Below are 12,213 nucleotides of genomic sequence, written 5' to 3'. Positions count from 1 at the left end.
TTCTTTTCCATTATACATTACTCCAAGATATTAAATCTAGTTTCCCATTCTATACTGTAGGTCTTTATTATCTATTTATATATAATAGTTAACTCCACTTTTAGAAAGAAGGTTGTATGTAACTGCTACATACCATACTTTGGCAGAATTTGGTGGGTTTTGGTAGATCCTGGTGCCAGCTCCTTCTGTCTGCCAAACTCTGCTTATATAGAAACATCTGTTCACACACCAGTGTTTACTTATAGTAATCTTGTGTCTATTTTCTTTTAGAGACCATATTTTTAAACACCCAACTCCTATTGCCCAAAACACAAAGCAACACTTACCAGTAACAGGTATGACTAAAAATGTTTCTTCTTTGATTGTTGAACATATTCAAGTGATATAGCTAAAAATGTACATTGGTATATCTTTTCTCTGACATACAAGCCATGCCTTTACCTCTCTTTCTAAACTAAGTGCTTCAGTCACCTTTTGTTAATATCCAGAACCTTTCTGTTTATCCACTAGGATGACGGATGTGTAGTCCCGGGCTACAGTTTATAAAAATTTTCAGAATTAATAAATCTTGTAAATGTCACATACTTTTTACTAATCAAAAATGCCTTGCATTTTGCATTTTTTTCTCCAGATCCATTTACATTATGTTCAGATATAATAAATAAAGAAGTCATCAGTTTTCTAGAAACAGACAGTTGTTCCAAAATGTTGAGGTATAGATGCTCAGGTAAGTATTTTTTTAATTGTAATTGTTTCATAATTAAAGTTTATATGACATAAGTTAACTAGAATTTGTAATAGTTCTACCAGTGTGATTTTAAACTTCATTCCCTTTGGAGAAATAACAATCATGGGTGTCATAAAAAATGCAGATTAATACCTTTTATCTACAGTAGCCTGTGTTCCCAATATTTGTTCATATGCGTCAACACAGCTAATAGTTTTTAAAAATTACCTTATAATTCTCTTTTTGTCACCATCTATAAGTTTAGCTTTACTGAGTAAGGTAAACATTTTTTGTATTTTCAGAGTCAATAAATAGGTATATATTCTGGATTATGTTCTGAAAATCATAGACATTAACTGTCTATTTTTATATTTATAGTAAATTTATAAGTTTTTCTAGTGTTCCATGTCCCATTATTTCTTTTTTCTTCAGGGTCCTCAGTGCCTACTCCATCCTTTCTTCTTCATATCCAAGCATTTGCTCTTTGTTTACTCTTATTGTCGCACTCTGCCCTTTGGAGAAAATTGAGGCTATTCCACATTAGGCTCAAAATACTACTATTCTTCTGTCTTCCACCAGTCGTGTCCAACTCTTTGCAGGATTATAGCCTGCCAGGCTCCTCAGTCCATGGAATTTCCTACACAAGAATACTGGAGTGGGGTGCCATTTCCTCCTCCAGGGGATCTTCCTGACCAGGGATCGAACCTGTGTCTCTGTCTCCTGCATTGGCAGGCAGATTCTTTACTACTGAGCCATCTGTTATTCCTTGATCTTTCTCCTCCTGCCAAATTTCTGCAGATATTTCCCCCACTAAGTAATCTACAGCACTTACTCAACTCTGCTGCAACATATACTTTGGTGGTATCATCTCTCATTTTACCAATGATTTTCAAATCTGTATCTCCACACTTCACTTGTACCTTGGGTTATAGCCACATTCTGCCATTTCCACCTGTATCCAGGACATACTCACTTTAATATCTTGTTATTTCAAGTTTAATATATTCAAAATACAACAACTTTCTCCCTCTTAAACTGCCCTCCCTCCAGCGTCTTCATTTTTGTTAATATTGCCACTATTCTTCTGGCCCCCCAAATTTCAAACATTGAGTCATCTATAACTATCTTTTCTCCTTACACCCCCTATTTCTAGTCTTATCACATTTGGTTCTTTCTTTCTTTCCCACACAGGTCTCTTTTCCTTCATCCCTCAATTTCTCCAGCAACTCTGCAGCAGTCTTTCAGTCTCAAGTCTCACCAACCCCCAAGTCATGCATAGTGCTATTAACTTCTCTTCCTCGTGTGCTTTTTATCATGTTACCTCAGTGCTCCTCTGTAACTCACCAAATCAAACTCTCTGCCTGGCTTTCAAAATTGTGTGGAATTTTGTTCTTCTTCCACTTGTAAAATTTTACTGCACATCTGTTCTACCCAAAATGTGCCATGCTTATTCCAGACTCTGCCATTCGATCTATCACAATTGAGCATTGTCCTAAACGTCTCTTTTACCCTGCTGCTGCTGCGTCGCTTCAGTCGTGTCCAACTCTGTGTGACCCCATAGACGGCAGCCCACCAGGCTCCCCCGTCCCTGGGATTCTCCAGGCAAGAACACTGGAGCGGGTTGCCATTTCCTTCTCCAATACATGAAAGTGAAAAGTGAAAGTGAAGTCGCTCAGTCGTGTCCGACTCTTAGCGACCCCATGGACTGCAGCCTACCATGCTCCTCCGTCCATGGGATTTTCCAGGCAAGAGTGCTGGAGTGGGGTGCCATTGCCTTCTCCGTCTTTTACCCTAATAGCTCATTATTCATCAATTTTACCTCAGAAACCTCTGCCTTCTCCCAGCAAATGTTGTATTTCAGAATCCCCACATTTGTTTTCTGGACTATTTAAGTTATCCCTCAACTGATTCTCTTACTTTTCAGCTGAGCTTTCTGTTAGACAAATTATATCATATCCCTGCTTGATAAATATCCCTCAGTTCTCCCATTGACTTGAAGATAGCTAAAAATCCTTAGGATGGTTCTCCAGACTCTTGTTGATTGGCCCCTGGCAACCCTTACCAGCCTCAACTTTTCTCCCACACTTCTCATACCTATACTCCAGCCACACATGGCACCTATGATTGAACACCCTACACTTTCTCACTCTTCTGTGCTTTTGCAAATGTTCTTTGTATTTAAAATGTCTTCATCCCTGCCAACTTTCTGTCTGGCTAACTTTTCCTTTAGGTGACAGGCAAATAGAGTACCTTATAATGTATGGATGTGGCTAACATTACCTGAAGCTACTGATCAATGTTAAAATTTAAAAAAAGATAGACTTTATGTGTCTGTTAATACGATGCAGTTAGAAGTCCACAGTACTACCTGAGAGGAATTCTACTAAAAACAAGTTAATCTGAATCTGATCAGTCATCTAGATCTACTTAACAGTTTCTTGGGCACACAGGAACATTTTAAAGGATACAACTAGGATGTAATCAGCAAAACCCTAACTTTGGGAACCTGCACATTACAAATGACCTGGTGTCTCCAACAGGCAAATGACAAAGAGGAAGAGAGGAGAATTGATAGATTAAAAGAAACTCAAGAGACATATCAGCTGAATGTAATGGTCGACCTTGTTTGAATCATGATTCAAATAAACCGATCATAAAAAGAAAGTTTTAAAATGATGGGGAAATTTGAGCATTGACTGGATATTAGATTACATTAAGCATAATTTTCTTAGGTGTGATAGGGGTTTTGCTGTTTAAAAAAATAAGACAAAATAAGTACTTTTTAAAGAGTTCTTATCTGTTGAGAATGCATATGAAATAATACTCAAATGCAACTTCCAGGCTTCATAATCCAGTGTGTACAGGAAGGCAGAGCTGAGTAGGTAGAGGGAGATAAAATATGATTGGTCATGAGTTAAGAATAGTTGAAGCTAGATGATGGAAACATGGTGGTTCATTATTCTTTTCCATTCATTCTCATGTATTTGAAGTGTTCCATAATATTAAAAAAAAAAAAAAAAAAGATGACTGAGCCTAAGGGTCACTTCTTTTGGATATCTTCCCTGACAGTGACTCCTGCTCAGAATTAGACCAAGCTAGACTCTCCTTTCCTATATCACCATAAGTGTTAACACCTCTGTGGCAACACTTGTATTTGTTGTCTTTACTTTTTCATATGATGTGGCTTTGAGTTTCTTGATGTATTTATAATTAACTTCCTGATTTCACTTGTTACTATCATAAAGATATTTGCTTTCATAAATTTGTTATTAAATATTTTATAACATCTATGCATCATTTTAATTTGTTTTCTTTTAGGTTGCATAGCAGTAGGAAAATCCCTGAATAGTCGAAATTTTAGCAAGCTCTTGCACTGTTGCCCATACCAATGTGATCGTCACAAAGTCATTGTGGAAGCTGAAGACAGATATAAAAGTGAACTAAGGAAATCACTTATCTGTAACAAAAGTAATTAATTCAGCAGTTTAAAAACTATAATTATGACTGTACCTTCTGAACTATGATCTAGAACGTTAAGTATATTAAAAGCTAAAGGGTACAAAAAGTGTTGAAAAGAAAATCTGTCTCTGAGCAACCATGATTTAAAATGTTCCCAGGGAGTAGATTTAGTCTCTGGTGGTTTAAAAATTCTTCTTAATCCACCTAAGGAGTCCCATTAGAAGGGGGAAAAAGGAAATATCATACTAATGGAATTGTGATACTACTCAGATTAATACTTTAAGTAGGCTAAATGTTTTCGTATTTTTCAGAAATTCTGCTGACCCCACGTAGAAGACGTCAACTCAGTAGTGAATCTACTACCCCTGGAAGAATAAGTGAATATACTTAATTTTTAAATAAATATAAATTTCATATATTCCTGAAATAGAACAGCTCAATGACTGTTCTCAGTCACATCATTAATGGCTTCTAAATAATAACCCTTGGCTCTGATAAGAGTCATATTTCCTGAGAAAAGAGGTTTCGCGCCTCCCTTCCTCATGCCACTTGCTCATCTCTTGCTTTCTAGCTGGGGAAGGAGCAGGAGAAAACTTAACATTTATTAAGAACCCATTATGTATTAGGTGTTTTATAGACATTATTTCCTTTATTTCATAAAATAAAATTGTAAGATAAGGTATTACTTTATTTCCACTTTACTTTCTTTTCTTTTAGGTTGCATAGCAATAGGAAAAACCCTGAATAGCCAAAATTTGCCAGTGAGCAAATGGCAAGACTTAGATTCAAATGCAAGTTTGTCTTTCTTCAGAACCCCCAGTTCATTCCTCTGTATCACATTTCTATTTTAGCACTTCAGATAATCAAAATCGAAAAGACAAATAGTATAAAGCTTAGATCCCTGCTTAAAAATTAATATACTTCTCAAACTATGAGTTAATTTATAGTTTTTTTTAAACTACAGGGTTAACAGTTCAGGTTTATCACCATTTCAAATTTATCATGAGACTTAAAGAACATTACCATATTCTTTTGTTCATATGGAATTAGTACCTGCAGAATAAGAGTAAGCAATTGAGTACATTACTTGTCAAAGTAACCTAGAAATTAATAGCCACTAGTAACTATAGAGTCATTCTGTTATTTATTGTGAAGAGGTCTGGACTTGATCCATCCAGGAAACATTTTGCCACTCACTTTTGTTTGGCCATTTTCACTGCCAAAACCTTGAAAGAAATTTCAAATTTACTTTTTATAACTGGGTCTTTTTCAAGATTAAAATTTCTGCATATAAATTAAAATTAAGTGCAATACCAGTATAGGGTAGCCGACTTTCTGAAGTAATATTTTCTGTAGAAACTGTTAGAAAATACATATTTTTCCATAGAAATGTTGCAGTTGGAAATCTTGTCTTTGACAAGGAATTGGCATCAAATTAACAATAGAATTTCTTCAGCAGCATGTCTTAAAAGCAAATATAAAACAACTAAAAATATTCGATAATCATTTTTCATAGTATTCATTTGCAGAACCTCATGAAATATACATAATTATTCCTATATATTGATTATACAAAGGGATCCTAAATACTGTTAGAATCATTTTCAACTCATAAACACCTACATCTTTTTTGTAGGTTAGAACTGCTTAGTTAAAATCAAATAATAAGTTGGCCTGCTTTTTTTCAAATTTAGGCATCTTGAGGATTAGATTGGTCTTGTATCTCTTATGGGGCTTCCCAGGTGGCACTAGTGGTAAAGAACCTGCCTGCGAAGGCAGGAGACGTGGTTCAGGAAGATCCCCTGGAGGAGGGCATGGCAACCCACTCCAGTAATCTTGCTTGGAGAATCCCATGGACAAAGGAACCTAGAAGACTATAGTCCATGGGATCACAAAAAATGGGACATGACTGAAGCGACTTAGTATGCATGCATATCTCTTTTACAAGTAGGCCAGGAATATTTGATGTACTGTTTTCCCCCTCTTAATAAATATCCCTTTCATACTAGAGACATTCATTACCTTTCATTTGGTTACAGGTTACACTCAAATTTGAGACTATTCTTTTGAGAAGGGACCATTGCAGCATCTAAGTATTTAAAAGAGTCTTGGGGACAAGGCTCTTTTAGGATGGATTGAAAAATAAGTCTAAAACTGAGGCTTCTTGCCTACTTTTCCCTGCTATTTTCTTCCCCCTGTTTTCTTCTAAGGCCCAATCAGTATAAAAAAGAGCACTAAAGAAGCCACAGAAGGGAGCCTTGTGATGTAGAGAGCTGTTTCCCCTTGTAGGCTGCCCACTACTCTGCTGCAGAAACCTTTGAGGAGTTGGGCACAGATGTTAATTTAAGTTAGAAGTCATTGAAATGGCAACTGCAGTGGTAAAGTGGGGATGGGCTCTACATGAACACCCCAAGACCCAATATCCTGAATGATATAATAACCCATCTGGTTCTGGTTATAATGAGTTTTGAGATCATTTAGCAAGTGAAATTGAAATCATCTATTTCTCAGAGAACTACAGTTTTCCAGTAGACCCAAAAGTAAGAAGTAACTTCATTGATGACTTTTTAAAAAATTTATATATATATATTAATTTTATATTTAAAATATATTAAATATGTATGATTTTATTTTTGGTTGCTCTTTGTCTTCGTTGCTGTGTGCAGGCACTCTCTAGTTGTGCGGAGAGTGGGGGCTACTCTCCATTGCAATGCATGGACTTCTTATTGAGGTGGCTTCTCTTGTGGAACACAGAGTCTAGGCACACAGGCGTCAGTGGTTGCAGCACACAAGCTCAGCAGTTGTGGCACACTGGCTTAGTTGCTCTGAGGCATGTGGAATCTACCCAGACCACAGATCGAACCCGTGTCCCCTGCACTGGCAGGTGGATTCCTATCCACTGTACCACCAGGGAAGTCCCAGTGATAAGTTTTAAAACACTTTTTACCAGTAGTAACTTTTTTTTCTTTCAACAAATATTTATTGATCACCTCCCTTGTGTCTGACACAATTTTAGGCACAGGGGACATAATGGTGAGTGAAACAGACAAAAATCCCAGTCTTCATGGATCTCACATTCTAAGCAATACCATTTGATAATAATTAGACATTGTTTCATTGATTTCTTGGCCTTCTGCTGCTAAGATTTTTCTCTTCTGATTTAAGAGATCTGAACTGTGGCTTCTATCTTAGGAGAGATGGACTAACAGTCCTGACCTGCAAAGGCAAGATTTTCTAAGGTTGTCCCAGCAGTTATTCCAGGTCCTACTAGAGTGAATAGCAGCCTTAATTGGAAATACAAAAACTCCTCCTCCTCAGCATTAACAATGAATTAAAAGCCTTAAAGGAAGACTATTTCCTGGTAATCATGACTAGAAAATATTTGTTTACAGGTACCAACTCTGTATTCTTTCTGTTGTAGAAATTACCCCTAAAAACCAGATAAAACTTCCTCCTTGTGCAGCCTGGTTTTTTTTTTTTTTTTTTTTGAGTTTTAATCAAGCTGAGCCCTCATATAGGTAAAGAACATGTTCTTTAAGTCAAATTTCAAAAAAGACCCTTAATCCTTTAAAAATATTAATCAAGCATGATAATTAAAGTAACAAGTGTTGATATTCTTTTCTATGAAGTTATGGAGCCCTTTGGGAAGACTGTAGCTGTAAGACAGGTAAGTGGTTAACTGTCTTCACAGAAATGTTGAAAGAGTTAACAACCAAATGTTTATAAAATTTTGTGTTTCTTGATTATCGTAAGATTAAGTTACAATTATTGCAGGATCACAGTGATAGCATCTAGGTTGATAGTAGGCACTCAGAGTTTGTTTGTTTGTTTGTTTTCATTTGAAGTGGATTTCCATATGATGAGTAGCCCAGGCATGAAGTTTTCTCACTGTGTAATCCATATCCTTAGAATAAGTTTTCATTTGATTCTCAAGAAGATCTCTTTTTTTAGCAAGTACTAATATATTCTACAATTCTCATTAATTACAGAGAAAAGAAGAATTCGTAAAAACTTTACCAAAGAAGAAATAAACTACCTTTTCAATGGAGTTAAAAAAATGGGAAATCACTGGAATTTAATTTTGTGGTCTTTCCCCTTTCAGCAAGGACGGAAGGCTGTGGACCTTGCTCACAAATACCACAGGCTGACCAAATGCCCCAAGCATGTGGCTCCTTGATTGGAAGAAGACTTGTCAGTTTTTAGTTTGACACCTTGAAAAAGTGTGTTAAAAATACAAAATTTAAAATATTCTTAGACACTCTGATGAGACAGGAAATGTGGCAATGGGGATACTGTTTTAATTATTTTTTGTGATGCTGTAGCTCATCAGACTATTAAAATAACTTACAAGGACTTCCCTGGTGGTCCAGTGTCTAAGACTCTGTGCTCTCAATGTAGGGATCCTGGGTTCAGTTCCTGGTTAGGGAATTAGATCCCATAAGTTGCAACTAAAGATCCCCTGCAACTAAGACCCAGTGCAGCCAAATAAATAAAATTTTTTTTAAATTATAAACAAGTACATTTTATTTTAAAATTTTTATTTTGTATTTTTGGCTGCGCTAGTTGTGATGTGTGGGCTTCTCTTTAGTTCTGGTATGAGAGCTCTCTAGTTGTAGCAGGCAGCCTTAGTTGCCCCGTAGCATGTGGGATCTTAGTTCCCTGACCAGAGATCAAACCCATGTTCCATGCATTGGAAGGCAGATTCTTAACCACTGGACCATCAGAGAAGTCCCTAAAACAAATACATTTTCAATGTGTAGATTGGTAGGACAAAATTCCATATGAGGTCAAACATATGTTTAGGATTATGTTTTTTTCCCTTAAGCTCAACCTAGGTCAGAGAAAAAAATTATTGGCCTTTAAACATTATTTGACATTATATAATATATGAGACACTGGATTTAGTATTTTTCAGTCAGTTCAGTTCAGTCACTCAGTCGTGTCCGACTCTTTGCGACCCCATGAATCGCAGCATGCCAGGCCTCCCTGTCCATCACCAACTCCCGGAGTTCACTGAGACTCATGTCCATCGAGTCAATGATGCCATCCAGCCATCTCATCCTCTGTCGTCCCCTTCTCCTCCTGCCCCTAATCCCTCCCAGCATCAGAGTCTTTTCCAATGAGTCAACTCTTCGCATGAGGTGGCCAAAGTACTGGCGTTTCAGCTTCAGCATCATTCCCTCCAAAGAAATCCCAGGGCTGATCTCCTTCAGAATGGACTGGTTGGATGTCCTTGCAGTCCAAGGGACTCTCAAGAGTCTTCTCCAACACCACAGTTCAAAAGCATCAATTCTTCGGCGCCAGCCTTCTTCACAGTCCAACTCTCATCCATACATGACCACAGGAAAACCATAGCCTTGACTGGACGGACCTTTGTTGGCAAAGTAATGTCTCTGCTTTTGAATATGCTATCTAGGTTGGTCATAATTTTCCTTCCAAGGAGTAAGCGTCTTTTGATTTCATGGCTGCAGTCACCATCTGCAGTGATTTTGGAGCCCAAAAAAATAAAGTCTGACACTTTCCACTGTTTCCCCATATATTTCCCATGAAGTGATGGGACTGGATGCCATGATCTTCGTTTTCTGAATTTTTACCCAGTGAAAGTCCCTCCCTGGAACTTAGATAGTTTTCCAAGTTGTTCAAATCATGTTCCCACACACTAATGTTTCTCCTTCTAAAGGCAATTGTGCAATTGCCCAAATACTCCAAATTCTATTGTCAGGTTCACTTCTTTTTGGTGCATATTTATTTGCTTCTGCATTTTCAAAGTTTGAAACAATTTTTGATTGTTTGCTTTTAAGTTAGTTTTCTTCTAGTTGGAAAGCAAACTATTAAATCTCAAAGTTCTATTTTTCTTACTTTTTAAATATTCCATTACACCAATATATTCTTTATTATACTTAAAATACTGTTACTGTGGCAAAGTGATCAAGTATCAAGGCCTGAAAGCTCAGTTGCTTCTGTACATATTGGCTCACTGCTTGATGTCATTCTTACAAATACTGAAGGGTATTTTCCTATAAGCATGTATTCTTTGACCCTTTCAGATCATGAGTATGTCTACTTAGATAAAGCAGAATTTTTGTTAATTTCTGTTCCACAATGAAAATTCCAGAGGGTCAATAAGCAGAAAAGTCTGTTTAAAATCCAAAATTTCTTTTAGGCCTAAGAATAATGTACAATTAGGAAGATTCTTTGCATCTTTTAAAGTGTAAGTGAATTTAGTCCACTATCTGTCAGTATTTCCTAAGCTCTATGGAGATGATTTAAATGGTCTGCTGGGCTATTTTGATGTGTAATTCTCAAGATGTGTGAATGTTGTTTTAGGTCAATGGGGAAAATATTTTGTTGCCTCAACCTTGTTGGCAATAGTTGTTTTTTTTTAATTGGAAATTATCTATGTACCAGAAGATCAAACACTGCTTAAAGAAGCACCCCCACGAGTATGGCACACTGTAACCTGGACGATGCTTTGTATCAGTCACTGGCACTTGATTTAAAGTAACTTCCATGGCCTTCGGAAACCTTTAAATTTTATCCTAACCTTTGGCTAACTTGGTTAACATGAACTGCTTTTTTCCCCTCAAATGGAATATGATAGTAAATAAATACACATCAAAAGGAAAGCCAAAGAATGATCACATAATTAGAGGACTGTTTGGTTTTAGGAACCCAAACCCGACCAGTTCCACTGGGAACAAAAAGTCAGACCCTTGGAGTTGGAGCTTACCTCAGTTATAGCTCCTTGCCAGAGGCATGAACTAACTGCTGTACAACAATCTGGACATTGGTGGCTGTCTTTAGTTTTGCCTATATGCTCAGAAACCTGGAATTTACTGTTTCATAGGGTGATAATTGATGGTCAGTTCTTCCTTATGCCAAAATGAAATATGCCTTTGTGGAGTACCTCCTGCAGAACCACAAAAGTTGAATCTCTTTTCCACATACCAGCCCTTTAGAGAGTTGATGATAAATGTTCATCAATTTCCCCTCTACATCCTTTATCTTCCATGCTGCTGAATCTTAGCTACTTCCTGCTTCAGCCGAACAGTGCCATGTCCCCTTATGAACTTAGTCACTGACCACTGGGCACCTTTTTGTTTATAGACTGTCCCCCCCAAAATGTGGACTGACTGGCAGAGTATAGGGACCAGTTTCTTTGCTAGCCCAAAGGTTTTACAAGAGCAAGTGAACTTGGACTCAATTCAGTGAGTCTTGTGTGCTCAGTCATGTTCAACTCTTTGCAGCCCCATAGACTATAGCCCGCCAGGCTCCTCTGTCCATAGAATTTGCCCAGCAAGGATGCTGGAGTGGGTTGCCATTTCTATCTCCAGATCTTTCTGACCCAGGGATCTTCCCAACCCAGGGATAGAACCTGTGTCTCTTGCCTCTCCTGCATTGACAGGTGGATTCTTTACTACTAGTGCCACCTGGGAAGCCCCAAAGGATTAATGGACCTTACCTAAGATGCTTGGCATTCTACATGACCAACTCTCCAATTATAATTGATATAGTTAAGACATGATTTTTTAAATAATTCTTACCTTGTTCTTATTTTAACTCCACTACAAGACTTCAGTGTTTGTATGTGTTAATCAGTTGTGTCCAACTCTTTGTAATCCCATGGATTATAGCCTGCCAGGTTCCTCTGTCCATGGAGTTCTCCAGGCAAGAATGTTGGAATAGGTAGCTATTTCCTTCTCCAGGGAATGTTCGCAATCCAGGAATCAAACCTGGGTCTTCTGCATTGCAGGCAGATTATTTACCATCTGAGCCACCAGGGAAGCCCCACAAGACTTCAGTGGTCCCTGTTGAGTTTTAGATTTATTCTGTACTCAGTTTGTCATCCAGTGTGTTAGGCCTCCTTTCCTGCTTCAGGTCATCCACAACTTCTATGAGTGTGTGGCTGCATTCTCATCTAAGTCGCGAATGGTATACCCTGAATTGCCTGGGCCAAGGCAGGAGATTGGAGCAGGCTCCTAGCAGCCTCCTCTGGGCCGGGTAGGGGGGCTTGCTCATCAGCCCCC

The 12,213-nt window shown here is 37.7% G+C and overlaps 1 protein-coding gene across 16 annotated transcripts in view; it reads left to right on the top strand.

Annotated features, from left to right (window-relative positions):
• TERB1 (telomere repeat binding bouquet formation protein 1) overlaps positions 1-8,539 on the top strand; it is a 32,777-nt gene extending 24,238 nt beyond the window's left edge. For 8 of the 16 annotated variants that reach the window (XM_044932012.2, XM_044932009.2, XM_044932002.2 and 5 more), the window contains 5 exons: positions 271-335; positions 632-727; positions 4,046-4,195; positions 4,498-4,563; positions 8,176-8,539. In XM_044932012.2, the coding sequence (XP_044787947.1) occupies positions 271-335; positions 632-727; positions 4,046-4,195; positions 4,498-4,563; positions 8,176-8,363 (565 nt within the window). In that variant the 3' untranslated portion in view covers positions 8,364-8,539. Of the gene's footprint in view, positions 1-270; positions 336-631; positions 728-4,045; positions 4,196-4,473; positions 4,869-7,815; positions 7,854-8,175 lie in introns of those variants that run through there. The other 8 variants (XM_044932006.2, XM_044932008.2, XM_044932014.2 and 5 more) reach the window with 8 other exon arrangements.
• Positions 8,540-12,213: the final 3,674 nt, after the last annotated feature.

Source organism: Bubalus bubalis, chromosome 18 (genome assembly GCF_019923935.1).
Source record: "Bubalus bubalis isolate 160015118507 breed Murrah chromosome 18, NDDB_SH_1, whole genome shotgun sequence".
In the NCBI taxonomy this organism is placed as follows: Eukaryota; Metazoa; Chordata; class Mammalia; order Artiodactyla; family Bovidae; genus Bubalus; species Bubalus bubalis.
Note: the sequence above shows the minus strand (reverse complement) of the source record. Positions and strands in the feature narration are given on the sequence as shown.